The sequence below is a fragment of the Electrona antarctica genome, assembly GCF_951216825.1.
Source record: "Electrona antarctica genome assembly, chromosome: 16".
Classification (NCBI taxonomy): domain Eukaryota; kingdom Metazoa; phylum Chordata; class Actinopteri; order Myctophiformes; family Myctophidae; genus Electrona; species Electrona antarctica.
In genome coordinates this window covers 26,973,678-26,987,787 of record NC_136797.1, presented here as the reverse complement: position 1 = coordinate 26,987,787, position 14,110 = coordinate 26,973,678, and the positions used below count along the sequence as shown (strand labels likewise).

The 14,110-nt window shown below is 42.5% G+C and overlaps 1 protein-coding gene across 1 annotated transcript in view; it reads right to left on the bottom strand.

Moving 5' to 3' along the window:
- Positions 1–4,480: 4,480 nt before the first annotated feature.
- Positions 4,481–14,110, bottom strand: part of ntng2b (netrin g2b) — a gene marked incomplete at both ends in the record, with an annotated part of 85,234 nt that continues 75,604 nt past the window's right edge. The window contains 3 exons of the mRNA XM_079523965.1: positions 4,481–4,701; positions 7,813–7,947; positions 10,207–10,374. Of these exons, the coding sequence (XP_079380091.1) occupies positions 4,481–4,701; positions 7,813–7,947; positions 10,207–10,374 (524 nt within the window). The remainder of the gene's footprint in view (positions 4,702–7,812; positions 7,948–10,206; positions 10,375–14,110) is intronic.

Genomic DNA, 14,110 nt, shown 5'->3' with positions numbered 1-14,110 from the left:
GACAGCATGCCGCGGGTGTTCGAATCCAAGCCCGTCGGCTTTTGCCGCATGCCTTCCCCCCCGTCTCTCTCCCCCTCTCCTGTCCAAAAAATAATGTACCCTATCAATAAAGGCAAAAGCCAAAAAAAAACCAGGAGTAAATAAAAGTGGCCACTCGCCATGAAGTACTACTCAAAGTCAGTGCCAAATCAACCCCTCCAAGGCAAGGGGGCAGGCAGACTTTCCAACGTTGAAGCTCTGGGTCCTAGTGGTAGGAGGAGGGACTACAGGCGGACCCGTGGATTCATGACCGGGAAACCCCGTGCAGCTGGGCTTTAACATTGAGCGCTCGGTTGCCCTACGTCACTCAGGACCTCAAAGTTGAGGTCCTGGGAGGGACTTCCGGCAGTCTTCCGGGTGCTTCAAAACGCCACTGAGCAACTTCCACTGACATGAATAGCTGGGGGGGCGGAGCTTCGCGCCAGTTCAGTCTCTATTATATATATACTCTATGCTCCAAGGGCCCTGGAGCTACACCAAAATGCCCCATGCACGCATGCTTCGCGTAACACAGAGCCATAGAGTAAGACAGAGTTACGCAAACTGCGTTCACTTCATGGGGCCAGACCTCTTCTACATAGACTTCTATTGAATGGGGACAACCGGAAGTATTGAATACGGACATCCGGAATGCATTGCAGTCTATGGGCTCGCGCGAGTACATTAACCACGTGCTGTGGCCCTTTTTTGAAATTTAACAATTTAAAGTTAATGTAACTAGACCTGTACGTGCCCGTCGGCTACTGGCCTACTTGAGAACGATGCAACTTGGGAACCTAATAATACCCGTTGTCAACTTGTCATAGCACCCGTTTTAACTGTCTGACTGACTGATTGTGAAAAGTGGACTGGTTAAGTAGGCTAATCAATTGTCAGGTGTGGGGTTGCCATGGCAATCAATTGGCAGAGGCTGGCAAATTGCACAGGTGAGGGGATTTAGGCTGATTAGGCCCGCTGGCAGAGCCTGAGCAGAGCCTTTTGTGGTGGTTCTGGAGAACCGTGGGTCCGACTGACTCGAGTCCGGGCACTGCACTCCCTGTGGGGGTGTTGAACGCGTGTGTCGAATATGAAGTCGGTGGGGCAAACTGTTCTCGAGTTACGGGCATTACAACCGTACACACACGCACGCAGACACGTGGCACATTTATAGTAGGATGGCATACTGTAGCCAGCCAGACACCTAAACCTTTTCCCTTATGGCCCCATGTTACACAATACCCATACTATACCCAGAATATTTATTTAGGATCATATCCCAGGGTATCAGTATGGCGACTGAAATAAATGTAGCATTATGGTGTATAACAGCTAGGGGTTCCCACACGTTTTGGACTTAAGAGGTACGACCAGCTAAACGAGATCTACCCACCCAAAAAAAAGATGATTCCATTGCTGAAACTAGTTTAAGAATGTACCTGAGGGGGCTTTGGAATAGCAGGGAAATGGAACTGATAGGGTTTCTTTAATGCGACTGACATTTGTGCGCAACATTCTTGAAAACAAAGTAGGCTATTGCATTGCTGGTGTGAGCTGACATAGAAAGCATTGGTGTATAGAAAGCATTGTGTTAGATATAATGAACAATGACTGGATGATGTATGACGATAAGAACGCCCCTCACTTCACACAGGTGTGATGTTTTGATGTTGCTGTCTGTTGAAGAACCTTACAGCACAGGTACTGTCTTGGAACACAATGTACTGTTGTGCTAATGTATTGTTGTTGTACAATTCAATCTTCTCATTTGGCTTCTACAACATACTGTACATGTTAATCCATTTAGGCCTGACAGATGTGTGCCGCATTTTCACGATTTTTCAAAAATAGCAGATCTACAAGCTCATAGCGCGCCACCGAGTGGCGCGCTACGAGCTTGTAGATCTGCTATTTTTCAATAGCTAAAGTATAACATAATGCTTAGTTAAAACACAAAGGGGTTCCCGCCCAGAATGGGTTAATGTATGTTGCAGAAGTTGTAGTCTGTAGTCTAAATGTCTGATCTGGATGATTAAGGGCTATTGGGTTTCAAAGTTAAATTATTTGTTTCATTTAGGTTCTTCATTCATACTCCGTGTGACATATGAGAAAATGACTTGGACACAGTAAAATCCTATAGTTAAATTAACTCTGAGAGTGTAAAAGTGGACTCTGAGTTTATTAATACACTCTCAGAGTTAACCACATTCAACCTGAACATAGCCATGCGATCGGATATCTTTACACCTATCTCTGATTTCTGAAAGTCTGGCTAAGGGCCGATTCATACTCCTATTTTAGAGCCGAATAAAAGTCGGTTCGGCTCTGTAGAGCCTACAATGTGACGTCATTTGAGGTTCGGGGGGGCGGGTATACCGTCCTAAAGTCGGCTCTTCGGTGCTACTGAAAATTTATGACGAGCCGAAATCATTTCGGCACTACAGCGCCGAAACAGCGGTAAAATAGGAGTATGAATCGGCCCTAAGCGAGACTACATTCAATCTCCCTATTTTGGCCTATGTCATTATTGGTGTATATGTTAGTTTGCAGATTTACTGTAGATTATTATTACGAAACATAGATTAACCACTTATGAGCCTTATTTTATACTTTGGCTATTTGGAAATAGAAATCTACAAGATCACAATGAGCCACGCTAAAACGCATTGTGAGCTTGTAGATCTACAATTTTTCAGGTATAAAATATGACTTATGTGGCTAAATCTATTTACCGGTAGTCATTAAAATGTATTGCACTTTTCAGTTGAGATGAAATTACAGAAGCAATCTGATAACTTACCCAGTGGCAACAGTATGCATCGAGACTGAAGCAATAATATACAAGCAAGGGCAAATAACAGTCTTATTTACTGTAACATTTACAGTCCGTAATAAAAAGCAATTGTAATAGTTGTAAATGTAATTTGTTATAATTTATTGTAACTCCAAACAAAAATAGTTTCTACAAAAAATATTCAAATAATGTCATATAATATTGATACTTTGATATCTTTTCTCTCTTTTAGATTTCTGATAAGATAAATTCTGTTAAATTCTGTTTCCTGAATACTGTTGTGAAGATAAAATCTCGCTAAGTGTGGCAACAATCACTCATTCCTATAACAACCATAGTAGTGACTAAATTGTATTATTCATAACCCTCTGAATATTATATGTATAATCTCAGCGACTGTAAGTGGGCACATTAGATACAATGACAGAAGATAGAATAAATAAATAAAAATTTGCAGCAGAAATAGAAGAAAACGTGAAATCAAGTCTCATCTTTTGAGAACAAATGAAACCTGGTTAATATTCTATGTAGGCCTCAGCAGCAGGTTCTCTTGCGCACACACACACACACACACACACACACACACACACACACACACACACACACACACACACACACACACTCTCACACACACACTATAGGTATTACTATACTTGTGATGTGAGGATATCAAAAGGCAATTGTATGAATGACATTTTTTACCATTTTGTTTTTGCCATTCTTAACCCTAGCTCTAAAACCAGAGTTGCACTCTGGTGTTGCGCACTGAAAATAGCCGATTCTACTATACTTGCAGGGACATTTGGCCCTCACAAGTATAGTAACACACACACACACAGTCACACACACGTGTGTGCGCGTGCACGCACGCACACACGCACGCACGCACACCGCCTCCCTCCCAGCCTCCACATGTCAAACAAAAACCCCACTAAGTCTAAGAGGACACATTGTTCATCAGTAATATCAGTCTTTATGGAGATGGAGGTTCTCAGCCAACAACCAAGGGTGAAAAACACAACAAAAAAGTCCCGTTTTTTACGACAGCCGGTCCCCCCTCCTCTCTCCGACGTGAAAACAGTAGTGACGTAAAGTGTTTCTCTTTTGTTTTTACGCATTTTTGGTATGATGCACATCGTCCCAGCTCTGGAATAAAGGGATAGAGACAGTGGTTTGGTTGTTATTGTTCGTGTCCCCCTGTCTGCATCCGCTTGGCTCGGAAGTTCGTCCTTTTCTCGTCCGATACACAGTCCCATCTGGGTGCATTCTCAGTAACAGTCCCGTGAGGTGTGTATGTGTGTGAGACAGTGTCTGAAAACTGCAGTCTGACTTTGTCGCACGCCGTGTCTAGCACAGAAAATAGTGGATCTATAAGCTTTTAAGAGTTTATAGATCGACCATTTCCGGTGCAGGACGCCGGTGCGCAACTTGGTATACATCAGGCGTCAATGTGCATATGTGCATATGTCTGTGTGCACTCGTGCGAAAGTATGTGTGTTGCAAAGTGTTGATAGGGGCCCCCGTTGACTATGATGGCCCTCCTTGTGCAGGCAGGGTCACCCTTCACTACAATCCGCATACATATGACACACGCACGCACGCACGCACGCACACGCACCCACACACACACACACACCACCCCCTCTGTCACAGGGCGGTGGCAGCTCAGTGTCAAGTTAATGTGGTCAGGAGGCGGGACAGCAGAAAGCAGAGCGGCAGGGTGGCCGCGGAGAGGCGGGGGAAAGGCGCGGCGACGCTGCAGGTCTTGCCGCTTTCGCAGCGAGGGTCTTGGCACAGCACCCCCTTGAACTCCGGAGGGCAGATGCACTTCTGGTTCTGGTAGCAGGTCCCTCCGTTCTGGCACAGGAGCAGCTCCTCGTCACAATTGTTAGCTGCGGGGTGGGGGGAGAGAAAAGTAGACGACATATAGGACAGGGGTTCACAAACATTTCCATGTCAAGGACCCCCCCATATAGCCATAGCATCTGGCTGTGCCCCTATAGCCCTAGAATGTCAATCATTCAATCAATCAATCTTTATTTGTCACATACATATTTAAAAAAGTATACGTATTTTTAACTAATTTTGGGCGGGAACCCCTTTTGGTGTTTTAAGCATTGTTATACTTTAGCTATTGAAAAATAGCAGACCTACAAGCTCATAGCACGCCACCGAGTGGCGCGCTATGAACTTGTAGGTCTGCTATTTTTGAGAAATCGTGAAAATGTGCCTCAAATCTTTCAATATATGTTATTCCAGAGTGAACATTTTAACTCCGATCTTTGCTTCTGGGGGCTTCTGGAACAACATTTTCAGATGCGAGTCGGTGGCCAATTTCATATAATTTTTGGGGTCCTTGACATGAAATATTGAGCACCACTGATATAGAAACAGAGGTTTTTCAGGATTTAGAAGACATTTTTAAAATTTCGACGTCAGGCCTAAATGGGTTAAAATGCAGTGAAATGTACGTAGGTCAGCCCCACCGCAGTGAGCAGTAAAACGGGACAAGAGGACCAAAAGCTAAAAGTAAAATCTACCATTTAAAGCACCTTCACTGTGATACATTCCATGTATTCCCAATACACAGCCATAGATCGGTGTCCTCCGCTCGCAGTTATAGCAGCGGGACATGCGCGGCATGAATGTGGTCCAAGCTGGTCCAATGTGTACTACTCACCCAATAAATAATTCCTATAAGACTCATATCCATGTGAAAGTTCTGGCAGAAAATGTGTGTTTAGTCAAATATCTCCACTTTTCCACGAGCTTCACACGGACGACATTATGTATACGAATACATGAAATGTATGTACAATCACAGACATTATATAATATATATTATATTATGTGCCCCCCTACTGTGACATGGCTTTAAATATTTGAAAAAGAAAATTGCTAAGATGGCCAACTTGCGGACGCCAGTTTTAAAGTGATTTAATTTTTTTTTTTTATATATATACAAATATATATTTTAATGCTTTTTGTTTGACTTGTCCTCCAACTAGCTGTCCTGGCGCCCCCTGGTGGCCCTGCATTTGAAAACCACTGGCAAGGGAGATGGGAGAGAAGAAGTTGAGGAAGGGGGGGAAAGAATATCCAAAAAGAAGGAGACAGTAACAGACAGAATGACACTGGCAGGTAACAAAAAGACCTGACAGGTGTATCTAGAGAACAAAACACAGGTCGAAGAGGATACAGAGGTCTATACTATAGACCTCTGTATCCTCTTCGACCTGTGTTTTGTTCTCTAGTGAGAAACAGTGTGAAGGGAAATGGAAGATACAGACTGGCTTGTCACAATTATTACATAATCGCCTAATCGCAATACATTTTCAATTTACAGAAATAGAAATAGTGGCCGATCCACAAGCTATTTCCACTATTTTTTTAAATTAATGATGGCCTATGTTGCTCTGTAGTAGGCCTAGATTTTTTATTTTGATACATTTCTATGTATAGTGTAAGTGATTTGGTCATATCTGCCCCATGGTTACAAAACCTAAAAGGCGAAACAAGCAATGCAATTTTTATGTTCCCGTGTTCAACGGAAAAACACAATTAAATCGTATGTAAAATTGTACGACACAATTCATCGTCAAAAAAATTGTGATGATCATGACAGCCCTAGATAAAGGGGCATAATGAGAAACGACGTGAAGAGAAACAAGATGCAGAGCATCAAATTAAGAAACCGCGTGAAGGGAAAACCGAGATGCAGTCAGAGGAGTAGAATTCAGGGCAAAAGGAACCTGGGAGAAAAAGGAAGACAGAAGTGAAAGAGGCAAGATAAATTCTCCCAGCTTTGCCTCAGGGACAATAACAGGCAACACCTGCCTTTTTGTTACCGCAATCTTTTTCCCCCCTGTCTGTTTTTTTTTCTCTCGAGCACACACTTTCTCTGGGTTAGAGTTAAAAATCATTGTTTTTGAGGAACATCCACCTCATAATATAATTTGTATAATGTGCTCAGGTAATCTTTATATGAATGAATAACGTCATTAAAAAGCTATAAAAGTCATTAGAGAAAACAAAGGGGTAGTTACACTGTACAAGAAACTTGACCTAAAAACACGGAGAAACTGTGTCTGTCTGGTTGTGTGCGCGAGGAAGGGGGGGGCGGGACCATGAGGAGACATACCTAAAATAACTACAGCACCATTGTTACTCAAAGGATAACAAGGTCTTTTTGCATTATACTACATTTAGACTTAAGATGTCAAGCCTCGTGTTATTAATAGTTAACAAACACATAGGCCCCGCACTGCAATAAATAAGGATGCTTTCCAAAAGCATGTACGCACGCACGCACGCACACGCGCACACACAGACGCACACAGACGCACACAGACACACGTGCACATGTGTGTAGGTGTAAGTGTGCATTTGAATGAGTGTGTATTTGACACACAGGTCCCTGACTGGATGGTAGATGCTAGTGGTTGGTATAGGATCTCAGTAATGGGGTTAAGGTGCGACACGGTCATCAATTAAAGGAGCATGCAGCTGATGCTACTAATGAGCTACATGATCCATTCCCTTGAGGACTAAAGGGAATATTGAGATATGCATGGATTACTGTAAGTAGCACAGTCAGGCACGTGCACACATAGACATCAAAGGGGGCATGATGAGCCCCTAGATGCCCTTTTACCTGTCTGTAAAAAAACTGCACTGTCCTGTCCATGAATGTAGCATTTACTATGGCATGAAATTGAGGCGCAATGCAAAGTCAACGAGGGGCAATGGCCACGCCCGTGTCCCACAGTTCCCAGCTGTTGTTATTGTCGTGACTGTGGAATATTTTTGTACACTATTACAAATGGAATATATTCTGGCAGATTTTTTGAAACGGACCTACATTAGTGCCGGGATGATTCTCCAAAGGTCAGTGAAATACTCAGCAGTGAAGGTTATTACACGATTTTAATTATCCGCAGTCAATGTGTTAAGTAAAACATTTGAGTACTTTCCCCACCACTGGCCCAGTAGGCTATACTCACGGTAACACCCTTGTTTCCAGTAGTATCCAGACAGACAGTCGTCACACTTGTTTCCGGTAGCGCCGTCTTTACACTGGCAGTATCCGGTACCGTTGCATCGGTCGTGGACAGAACCCAGCTGGTTACAGTTACACTCTGGAGAAAGGGACAAATGTGTACCGGTATTCATTAGGCCTGACGTTTTTTCAAAAATAGCAGACCTCTATAGCTCGTAGCGTGCCACTCGGTGGCGCGCTATAAGCTTGTAGATCTGCTATTTTTAAGTAGCTAAAGTATAACATAATGCTTAGTTAAAACACCAAAAGGGGTTCCCGTCCAGAATGGGTTAACCACTTTGAACCTGTACCTATCATCGAAAGATTTCCCAAAAATATCAAACCTTTTCCCCAACAATATTCAATGTGACACATTGTGAGCTTGTAGATTGGCTATTTCCGCTATTTGTCATATGGCAAAGTACATGCATGCATACTGTACCGTATGGCCTACAGTAGGTTATATGCACACATGTACTTTGTCTGTTCTAGGGCTATAACAGGTCACCTATATATGAACTAAATCTGTTCAACATAGTCCCACTCTCAACCCGTCACATACTAATACTACAAACGCTTGGTCAGGATCCCCCTTGGTGTCACTGGGTCCAAAAGCATTATGCCAAATCCAAGTCACGTGACAATGGAATGTGCACTGCGCGTGGAAGAGATGAAGATGATGTTGGCATTAAAAAAAAAACATTGAAAATATGTAAACACTATTTAAACCGTTTAAAAACAAGGCAGGCACCGCCAGGCCCTTGCGAGGTGTGCTCGCCTGATGGCCTCAAAAGTCTAATATCTCACCCCTGGAACATTGGGATATCCCTTTGGTCTAGTGGTTAAGATATTGGACTTTCACACGGGAGAACCCGAGTACGAATCCTGGGCGTTAGACTCGTGTGAGGTCAAAGCCAAGCGAATACTCGTCATCACCAGAGTGCCAAGCAAGCGAGTGCTTGCGCAGAGTGGTGCGAATCCCGCATCTGCCGACTCAGCCACCGTCGTCCAGTTTGCATACCGATCCCCACCGAGGTGGGAATCAGGTTTTTGATCTGTCCTTGACAAATTATGGCACGTGCAAGGATGTCCTCTGTGTCAGCATCGGATGCGGAAGGTATGACCAAGCGTCACCATATGATGAAGTGAGAATGAGTAATGGAGAGTGAGTGAAAAATGCAACGTTAGTGAAGGTTTTGCGCACCAGAGGTGTGCCGGTGTGATCTATTCCTTTTTTTTCCCTCCCACCCTGCATGGTGTGCAACTGTGCTGGCGCATAATGCAAGCAAATGCACTGTAAAATCCATAGTTAGTTTGAACTCTGAAGTACAGTCTGGAAGTTACAAATGGATCAATTAACACTGAGGATTTTGACCGCGTGGGGCCTCATTTGTGCTGACTCCGAGGCCCCGGCCCTCGTTGTCCTTCCAACCGTGCGAGCTTACCCTCCAACCCCCCACAGTCCACCTACAGATGGATCCCAATCAACACCAGATTTTAGCTCCGCAGCAAATGCAAGAGGAGTGACCTCCTACCAAGACATGCCGCTTTTGTACATATGGAAAATGTATGACCTGTGAAAGTACATGCAGTACATTGCCAGGGCGCCTGTTGGCCAAGTGGTTCAGGTGCATGCCACATATAGGCTCCGGCCTGACAGCACGTTGCCAGGGCGCCTGTTGGCCTAGTGGTTCAGGCACATGCCACATATAGGCTCCGGCCTGACAGCACGTTGCATGTTTGAGTCCCGTTCATGACGACCTTTGCTGCATGTCTCTCCCCTTCTCTCTCTCTCTCCCTTTTTCCTGTCTATCTTCACTTGATACTATCAATAAAGGCAGAAAAGCCAAAAACAAATCTTAAAAAAAGAAAAAATAATCACGTTCGTTGCCAAAAATAGTGCAAATGGCGCGGTAAAAGTGGTTAAAAAAGAAAGTCCCGGCACACCAGTGTTGATTTCGTCAACTAATACTATGACGAAAAATGTTCGTCGACTACCTTTTTTCACTGACGAACTAAATGAAAACTAAGGTATGATGACTAAAACTAAGACTACATATATTGACAATTTCGTCAATCCCTCGCAGCGCGACGCGTTGTGAGCTCGTAGATCGGCAACTTTCAGCAAGTGTAAAATCAGCCATTACGACGGCATCACCGAAGGCTCGACCAAAATACATTTTAGTCGACTAAACTAATCGACTGTAGATTTAGCCGACTAAAACTAGACTAACACTAAAACATTCCGGGTGACTCAAATTGTGACTACAATGAAAACTATTCAAGAGACTGTGACCAAAACTAAACATCAAAATGTGCCGTCAAAATCAACACTGCTCCGTGCGTTGTCCACACTCACCTATGCAGACGCCCTCGTCGTCCAGTTCGGTGGAGGCGTTGCGGAAGTAGCCCAGTCTGCAGTGCTGGCAGTTCTGCCCTCTGGTGTTGTGCTTACAGCTGACACACGTCACAATGTTCAGGTACTCGATGTAGCTGCAACGGTTGGAGTGGCCATAACACTCACAGTCTGGAAAGGGAGAGGAGAGAGAGAAAAAATAGTACAGTGCACAGTCAATGCCGCAGTATTCATTCGGTGTTGATTTTGTTCAGCGAATTTTGATTTTTAAGTTTTAGTCCGTAGTCTTTGGGAATACAACTTAATTTTGTTTTTGTCATATTTTAGTCATCTGAAATGTTTTAGTGTTATAGTCTAGCCTTTAGTCGATTAAATATCATCCGATTTTAGTCAACTAAATCTACAGTTGTTTTTTGTCGACAAAAATGCATTTTTGCGGGCCTTGATGGTGTTTTGGCAGATTTTACAGTTGGTTGCATCTTTTCAGAGCGCAACAACCCGAGCACAACCAAACTAATAATAATGATCTCTTCTCCACTAGTCCCTCCCTAACATTTTAGTCTAGTTTTTATCTGTTGACGAAAATGTCAGTATATTTATAGTCTTAGTTTTAGTCATCATGGCTTAGTTTTTATTTTTAGTCGTTTTCGTCAGTGAAAAAAGGTAGTTGTCATAGTTTTAGTCAACGAAATCAACACTATTCATTTAACCACTTAAACCCTCTATTCTTTGTAAATAAATAAATTGACTGAGTTACAATAGCTGCAGTTGGACCACTTTTTCCCCTCGTCTACACAAAATCTCTTCACCAAAGATATCCGATCTACAAGTTCACAAGGTAGAGGGTGCGTTGGTGGGTCGGTCAGTGGACCGCACAGACCACAGAGTCTCAGTATGCTTAAGTTTATTTACCTGAGTGGCTCCGCGTGTCATATATATTTAAATGTATGTAAATATTCGTATGTTATTAATAAAAACGGGTTTTACTCCAAGTTTATGTAATGTTACATCCTTTTTCCCTTATTGTGTATTCGAGCAGTGGTTTTCAACCAGTGGTCCGGGGACCACCAGTGGTCCTTGAGGGGGTTCCAGGTGGTCTCCAGCTAAATGAGTTGGTAACCAAATGGACCCTTATATCTTTATAGGACATCCTGCATTTACATCTAGCAAGAGTTACATTATTGTTAAACATCTGCATTACTTAATTTACAACAAGTCTACACAATTAGAGAATGTATATTGCCTGTTGTCTCTCCTAATGGTACCAACATCAACACAGCATGGAATTGTGGACCAAATCTTATTCAACAACAACAAAATATTCTTTAGTTTTGGGTCTGCAAGGCTAAATCTAACAAATGGTGGTCCATGGCTTAAATAATAAATACTGAATAAATAATAGGCCTTGACATGAAATGGGTTGAAAACCACTGTATTAGAGCATGATTGTGTACAATCAAAGGATATTGCCTTTTACTGCTATTTGGTTTTGCTTACTATTAGTTCAATAGACAGTGACCACTTAAATCCCCCTCCCCCCTCCATTACAACAATATAATACTGCTGACTATGTTTTACTGTGCTATGCTGACGGGAATTCCACTCTGTATCCTGTATCCTGTATCGTGCGTGCGTGCGTGCGTGCGTGCGTGCGTGCGTGCGTGCGTGCGTGCGTATGCTTGTAAGTGCTTTTAAAGCTGCAATTTATATTTTAATGAATGAAACGAGTGTGTTAATGCAATATACAACTAGCACATGTGCAGTTGTTGGAGGTGGTCTCCCCCTGTTCTTCCAATAAGATACTGGTGTACACTTTATTGATCCTGGAGGTCCTTCAGTTATAAGCCTTAAGTCCCCTCATGTCCAAGCAGGGATTCCATTTTTCCAAGAGCAGCACAAGGGTTTTTCCCCCACACAGCCGACCTATAGGTTCAAATCCTGTGTCGGACAGTGTTGATTTTAACTGCAAATTTAGATTTTAGTTTGTCATAGTCTCTTGAATAGTTTTTAGTAAGTTTTAGTCAAATTTTAGTCACCCGGAATGTTTTAGTGTTAGTCTAGTTTTAGCCGATTAAATATCATACAATTTTAGTCGACTAAATCTACAGTTGATTTAGTCGCAACGTGTCGCAAGCTTGTAGATCTGCTACTTTCAGCATGCAACCATGTGTAAAATGACTCATACTGGATCTCTGGTCCACTAGTCCCTTCCTAACATTTTAGTCTAGTTTTTATTTGTTGACGAAATTGTCAATATATGTAGTCTTAGTTTTTAGTCATCATAGCTTAGTTTTAATTTAGTTTCCATTTAGTTTTTGTCAGTGAAAAAAGGTAGTCGACGGACATTTCTTGTCATAGTATTAGTCGAGGAAATCAACACTAGGACATGGAACTACATGGATTACACCCTCTTTATGTCATGCTATAAAAGCTACTATTTGTACGTCTCTAAATGTTTTGATGAATTGAACATGGTGGACCCTCTTGTAAACAAGTGTAATGCTTAATTGGGTCGTCCACTCACAGTTAACAGTCTTTGTATTGAGTTTGTGCTTGAAATGTACTGTAATTCTGCAAACTGTTAATAAATATTTCAATCAATCAATCAATCAATACTAAAGGTGCGTTCAGACTTGGATGGTTAGAGCGCCGCGATTACATACAAAGTCGATGCAAAGAAGAGAGGTTGCGCGAACGGGCGCGGCGTGACCTGGCACGGCACAAACGGGGCGAACCGAGCAAATTTATATACTCGGGTCTGAGCGCAGTTTAACAGTGTAACACTAGTGGTGTGTTACACTCTAACATTATGGTAACATTGTTACACGTGTGTAACACTGACATTTTGGTAACATTGTAACACTAATTCCGCGAATGTTTCTTCATTCCATTCTCCATGCTAATGAGCCTAGAGTCGCCCTTTGCAACAGTCGACGGTGTTTCTTTTAATTTGATCCAAGATAAAACATTGTAAAGCACTGCTATGAAAACGGTGATCTAAACACATTTTAGGAAAGCTTTTCAACCCCTTTTGGTGGTTACATACATTATGTTATAATTTAGCTATTGAAAAAAAGCAGATCTACAAGCTCATAGCGCGCCACCGAGTGGCGCGCTATGAACTTGTAGGTCTGCTATTTTTGAAAAATCGTGCTAAAACATGCCTCATGGAATTACGTTTTAATCCTCCAAATTGTAAATGTATAAAATAAAAACATTATGCTTAATGTGATACTGTGGAAAAAAAGGGTGGAATACCATTATGTTGCATGTATGACATCATTAACATTATGCTTATACAGTAAGATCCTCAGTATTACGTTTACTCTGAGAGTGTACACAGATGTAACGAAATGGACCCATGAGCAGTCAATTGGTTACATTTGTACACTCTCAGAGTGAGTCAGAGTTGAGTGTGTGTGTGCGCGCGCACGTGTGCGTGCATGTGTGCTGGGTGGGTTGCTCTACATTTCTCGTTCAGATCATCGTGGTACCTAATTAAGGTTTTATTAAGCTTTAGAAGTCGTGCTTCAAGGCATCACTGTCCTCTAAAGAGGCGTTTACCGGGCATGTTTATGCAAATACACATTTAAATGCACATTAAAAAGTCGGAGTTTAGCTGTTTAATCAGCCGTCACATTATTATTTTATTATTGTTTGGTTGATGATGCCAGCTGAAATATTAATGGGTTGGTTTAAAGGAAGCGCCATAAAATGCTGCTCTCAGCACTGAAGGAACCCTATTCGCAGGGGGGGAGAGAACTGCCTAATTAAATATAAATGGCCAATTACTGCACAGACGAGGGAGGCAATGGGACATTGTTCCTCAGATTAACGCAAACAGTCAAGATGCTACCTTAGGAGTATTTATCGCTAGTTAATTGATAACAATGAAAGACAAGGTATG